At 58.8% G+C, this 5,817-nt stretch overlaps 1 protein-coding gene across 1 annotated transcript in view; it reads left to right on the forward strand.

Moving 5' to 3' along the window:
* The first annotated feature begins 3,960 nt into the window (after nt 1-3,960).
* Nucleotides 3,961-5,817, forward strand: part of SYT8 (synaptotagmin VIII) — a 2,935-nt gene continuing 1,078 nt past the window's right edge. The window contains exons 1-5 of the mRNA XM_009328594.1: nt 3,961-4,078; nt 4,444-4,601; nt 4,751-4,846; nt 5,088-5,255; nt 5,472-5,639. Of these exons, the coding sequence (XP_009326869.1) occupies nt 3,961-4,078; nt 4,444-4,601; nt 4,751-4,846; nt 5,088-5,255; nt 5,472-5,639 (708 nt within the window). The remainder of the gene's footprint in view (nt 4,079-4,443; nt 4,602-4,750; nt 4,847-5,087; nt 5,256-5,471; nt 5,640-5,817) is intronic.

Consider the following 5,817-nt stretch of genomic DNA (forward strand, 5'->3'; position numbering starts at 1 on the left):
GCGTAGCCTGTCCAGCGGCAGCATCCAAACTTTGCCCAAGACGCTGCTGTTTATATTTCCCCCTCCCCGTGCCGGCAGGAAGCAGGCAGGGGCCGGGCTGGGGTGCAGCTCCGCTCCCCGGCGCGCTGGGATTTGTAGGCAGCCCAGCGGGCTGGAGTCGTGCCCGAGGCAGACTGCATTTCCCAGCCAGCACCGCGCAGGCGGCTCATGGCCGCCCGGGCCTGGCCGGGGACGCGGCCGTGCTCTGGGGAAGTGGCTCAGCCCTGGTCCTGCTTGTCGGGCTCCCTCGGAGCTTGTGCTCAGTTACCGCTCGCTGCCCACAAGTGCTGCAGCGATGTCTGTTTCTGTAGCCAGGGTATTTATAGCGTGCCTCCAGACCTCCCAGCCCTTGCATACATAATGGTTGTGTTTTTGACCGAAAATATAGGGGTACCTGTTCAAGAGCGGCTTGTGGCGTATGCACGCAGATGCAGAGAGCTGGGCCAGGGAGAAAGGCTGGTGCAGAGTGTGGCAGGGTGCAGCGCACCACATCTGCAATTTTACTGTAATATTTTTGGGTCCCTTTTCCCTTCTTTTCTAAAAGCTGCCTCTTACATGCTGCCCTGAGCAGGGGTGATTTTTGGGCTGGGATCTTGCTTTTCCAGGTGGGCTGTGCGGCACCCAGCCCTGTGAGGCTCATGCTGCTGGGGTATTTATTTCTGCCCAAGAGCGAGTTTTGGGGGGAGTGTGGGGGGGTGCTGACACAGAGGAGCAGCTGCCATCCTGCAGCTTTTCCCTTGACCAGCCCGGTCACATCCCTGCCCCGCTGCTGGAAGATGGCCCAGATGAGCAGCCACCCCAGCTTGGCTCCTGCCAAAGGAGACCAAACTCACCAGCATTAAGACCAAGCAGCCGTCCCCTTGCGTGGCACCAGGTAATCACCAGCATCACCAAATCTCCTCTCTGCAACTGGGGTCCTTCACAGCTTGGCTTCACAGAGATGCTTGTCTCTAGCAAACAGCCTGTCAAAAAGGCTACCGATATGCTCAGCTTTTAGCATGCATATGCAAACCCCCTTTCCCTGACCAATTTTACTGGACATGTTCCCTTTTCCCCCTGTCCCCCTTAAGGATTTCTCCTGTGCATCCTCCAGGACTGCCAGTTCAGAGCAAAAAGTGTTTTGACATGTTTCCCCGCCCAGAGTTTTGCTGCAGCATCATTCCCACAGCAACTCCTGCTCCTGGAGACGATGCTTCTCTGAGCAGCAGGAGTGCAGGGCGCTTGCGAGTGAGACCATGTTTCGGGTGACCGAGGGGCAGCCCCTGCACCTCTCCTGTGGCCAGGTGCCCGGTGTGGCAACGCCTTGGTGGCCATGTGAAAATCTGGCAGGACCAGTGAGCCAGGGTGGCCAGGCAGAGCTGGGATGGGTCTTGTTTCCGGGGCCTCTTCCCCCATGTCCGCATCAGCCATCAGGCCCTGGCAGTATCGCTCCCTGCTTCCAGTACCGCCCCAAATTTCTGTGGTGACAAGGTGGGTTTTGGGCTGACTTTGCTGAATTGGCAGCAAGAGAAGAAGTGTGCAAGCATAAATTTAATGCTACAGGGATGCTAGTGAAATCGCTCCTGGCCATGTGCCTGTGCTGCTCCTGTTGGTGCTGGGGGATGGAGCCACCCAAGCAGTATCCCCTCACCCTGTCAGTCCTCCCTGCCGGGTTGGAGCAGAGCATCCTTGTTCATCCCCACTGCCACACGCATTTCCCGGGCCCTCGTGTGGTGCATTAAACCACTGCGTGCCCCTGTGGGCCAACGAGCTGGGCTCCCTAAGTGCAGAGCTCACCAGGGATGGATGCAGCCATGCAGCCGTCCCCTTGCAAGTGTCCGTCCCCTTGTGCTAAGTGCCTGCAGCCACATGGTCCAGCCCAGCATCGCTGCGGGGATAACTTGAAGAAGTGAATTTGCCAGGGCATAGAGCTGGGCAGCGATGCCCACTGGCTTCTTGTAGGCAGGAGGGCAGGTTTTGCTTCCTGGTCCGGCAGGGAGTTCCCCTCTGGCTTTTCGCCTGCGTGAGCACCGCTTGGGTCAGCAGTGAGGTGGAGCCGACGGAGCTGCTGGGGCTGCCTGGTTCCTGGGCTGGCAAAGCAGACTTTCCTGTTTCGGCCGTGCAGTGCAGCCACCATCCCTGCTCCACCCTCGGCTCCGCACCCAGTGGGGTCCTGTCTCACCCCGCAGCATGCCCCTGCCTTGCATGGCAGCTGGGCTCAGAGCCCGCACGGCAGGGAAGGGAGACTGAGGCTGGGAAGGAAACGCATCGGTAAGTCTGGTTTTGGGAGCCCAGTCAGCACAGGGTTGGGAGCGAGAAGCAGGGCTCCCCCAGCCCCTTTTCCAGGAGCAGGGGTGCTTGATGCTCCCTGCAGAGCCCACCGAGGCTGCACTGCCTCTCCCAGACCGCAGCAGGGCTGTCACTGAAACAGCGGCTCAGGTCACCCCAAGGGGCTTGGATGAGCTTTTTTTTTAAACCAGGGCCAATGTCAGACTAATGTGACACAGCCCATGGGGGTCTGGCAGGGAAAAAGTGCTGAAACACCTAATTCTGTGCTGGGTGGGTGCCTGCTCGTCCGTGCTGTTGTGTCCACCCACTGCCACAGCCTGAAGCCGCAGCCCGGCTCCTCCTAAATATCACAGGCATGTCACCGGCCACCAATTTCCACATGCAGTGACAGGAGAAAAGCTGCTGGTGGCGAGGCTGCGAGTAGAGCTTGGGTGTCCAATGGCACAGATGTCCCAGGTGGCCCTGGGCAAGTCACTTAACCTGCACCTCACTGCCCCAGCGATGATGCCACACAGATGACAGCAATTCCCACATCCCTCCAGCCCTATGCCCGCACGTGGCAAAGCCCGCTGTTGGAAAAATTAAAGGCTCTTGCTGGCTTTGCAGGCTCGGTGGAGGGAGGCGCAGAGGTGGTTTCTCCCCGGTAGGATATCCGTGCAAGGAGCCATGGCCCTGCGGGGTGGGCAGAACGTGGGCAGAGCGCAGGCAGAGTGAGGTGGTGTTGGCTGTTTGGGCAGGGACCCACTCAGACCCGGGGCAGGCAGCTGGGGAAGCCAAGGCAAACAGGCACACATGTGCCAGCCTCTGTCACGGCACTGGGACCGGGTGCCGCCAGCGCCGTGATGGCTGCAGACCCACTCGCCGTGCAGCCTGGCTCCTGGTGCACCTCTCCTGCTGCCGCTCCTCACCTGAAAGGAGGCAAGAAGGAAGTTTTGGCTACGAGGAAGTGTTCATGCTAGAATAAGAGCCTTGCTACGGGGAGAGCAGTAGTGAAAAGCCATTCTGCTTTAAATTTGAAGCCTTCCCTTAAGCTGCGTCAGTGTTGCCATGTGCATGGGTTGGGCTTACGCAAAGTTTCCGAGCCAGCGTGACCCCAGCCTGGTGGCACCACTGCCACCTGCAATGCGGGCACCAGCCCTGCTGCAAGCCCAGGAGCAAGCCCTCTGGCTCCTCAGCTCTGCAAGAGGGGGGAAAATAGCCGAAAAAGGGTGTTAGCTAATGGTGGGGCTTGCCTGGGGCTGAGCAAACCCTTCAGCTCATGCTGGCTGTCCAGGGAGGAGCCAGCACAAAACAGCTCTTGTTTTTTTTCCCCTACAGCCAGGTGATTCCTCTTCTCAAAAACAAAGGAAAACTCCCTAATCCATCCCCCCTCTCCCTCCCCTTTCCGAAGGCAGGCTTGCAAGGATATAAATGAGAAGACTGTAGGCGAGGGGCCGGCTGGCGCAGAGCCCTCCCTGCCCGCGGCTCCCTCCTGATCCATTTCACACCTCATTGCAAAAGTGGCCAAGCCCTAAATGCTTACGCTGGGCTCTATGTTTTAATTGTGTTTGCTCTCATTAGAGCCCTGGGCCACCGGCAGCACACCGTGCTACTGGAAAGGAAATCCCCACCCTGTTAATTTTGCTTGCGTCCCCAGGTCACCCCAGCTTAGCCATGGCGGTGGCAGCCAGGAAAGGCAGGGCGACAGTCTCCCCGCTTGCCAGGAGCCCTGTGTCCATTGCCACCACGGCTCGGCCGGGCTTTCTGGGCGGCTGGCTTAGCTGGATCCCATGTAAGTATGACAGCGCTTGCCCTGCTCTCTCAGGCAGTGTTTTCCTGGGGGGCTCCTGGATTCTGAGGCTGTGTATCCACTTCTCCCTCCCTTCAAATCCCTTTTTCCAGCACTGTCCATCGGGGTGGGGATGCTGCAACGTGGTACTGCGCTGCTCCAGGAGCGCAGGGCATCCTTGCTGCCCATTTGGGGAATGGTCTGCAGCCGCAGCCTCCCTGCATGGGGCCTGTCCAGCATTATAGGGGCAATTTTGAAAGTACAACTCCTTAATGCTGAAGCACCAGGAAGGGTGTTAAATGCACTCTACGCGTTTTCGCTTGAGTTTAACTCTTCTGTCCATCTCTGCTGCCTGAACATCGCACCAGTACCCAAATGGGCACTCATTGCTGTGGCTGTGGCAGTGGCCGTTCTCCTCCTCCTCTTCCTCATCTGCATCGTCAGGTGCTGCTGTGGCAAGAAGAAGCCCAAGAAGAAGGAGAGAGTCAGCTTGCATGCTGTCAGTGGCTCCAGCACAGCCTGCCTCGTGCGTCCTGCTTTCCCCTCTCCCCCACCTCCCTCCTCCCCAGAGGTTTGCTGCCACACTGCCCAGTCCTGGGGGTGGTGGGAGCACAGCATGGCTGGGGACATGGCTGAGCACGTCCTGAGGGTAGTGCTGCTCTCTCTCTGCCGCAGGTGCAGCCCGAGATGGAGGACCTGGAGCGGGGAGTGGAGCAGGCAGGGCGAGGAAAGCTGCAGTACTCCCTGGAGTACAACTTCCGCACGCAGGAGGTGGGGATGCTTGCGGCCATAGCATGGCAGGGAAAAGGCTTTGGTCTTGCATGGTCCCTCTTTGCTGCCCACCAAGGTGGACCATACCTTCTCGCACTGCCCCCTGCCCACAGCCTGCTGGCTTTCACACCCACGTGCGTGGAGGTGTCCTCCCTGCTGCACTCGCTTGCTTCCCACTGAGCCCCCGGTCATCTGCCCCATCGTCCTCCACCTGGTGACCTTGTGCATCGCTCCTTTTAAGCTGAAAGTCGGTGTGAAGCAGGCAGCCAAGCTGAAGGCCATGGACAGTGGAGGCACATCTGATCCGTACGTGATCGTCTACCTAACATCCGATATGAAGAAGAAGTATGAGACCAAGGTTTACCGCAAGACCCTGAACCCCATCTTCAATGAGAGCTTCACTTTCCAGGTAGAAAACTATAGCTGATGATGTTTTTATGGTCCCATCAAGAGTGTTGCATGGGCACTGCTCCCTGGGCACAAACCTCTCCAGGCAGGGAGATGCCTTTGTAACCGGATGGGGAAGCGTCAGAGAGAAAGACCTGTTATCACGTCCACCGCCCCATCCTGTGGGGCAGGGTTGCCACTGAGGAGTGAGTCTGGCTTTTTGGGTCCTCCCCTGCAGGTACCCCAGGCGGAGGTGCCTGAATCCACACTGGTGATGCAGATCTACGACTTCAACCGCTTTGCCAAGCACAACATCATTGGTGAGGTTCGGCTGCCCCTGGCCAGTGTCAGCCTGCAGCACGTCATCGAGCAGTGGAGCGACCTGGTGGCGGCCAGTAAAGTGGAGGTTGGTCCTGGCGGGTGGGAAACTCTGCTGGGAGGAACACACTGTTGCTTTTGTTTCGTTTGCCACCTCCCCAAGAAGCAGCCCCTTGGGGGCAAGCATGAGGGTGGGGGAGACCCGAGAAATGGGTCCAGCCTGGTGCTCCAGCCCCAGGTGAGCCAGCTCCTCTGCCCGGTGCTCA

This window comes from Pygoscelis adeliae, unplaced genomic scaffold (genome assembly GCF_000699105.1).
Source record: "Pygoscelis adeliae isolate BGI_AS28 unplaced genomic scaffold, ASM69910v1 Scaffold166, whole genome shotgun sequence".
Taxonomy (NCBI): domain Eukaryota; kingdom Metazoa; phylum Chordata; class Aves; order Sphenisciformes; family Spheniscidae; genus Pygoscelis; species Pygoscelis adeliae.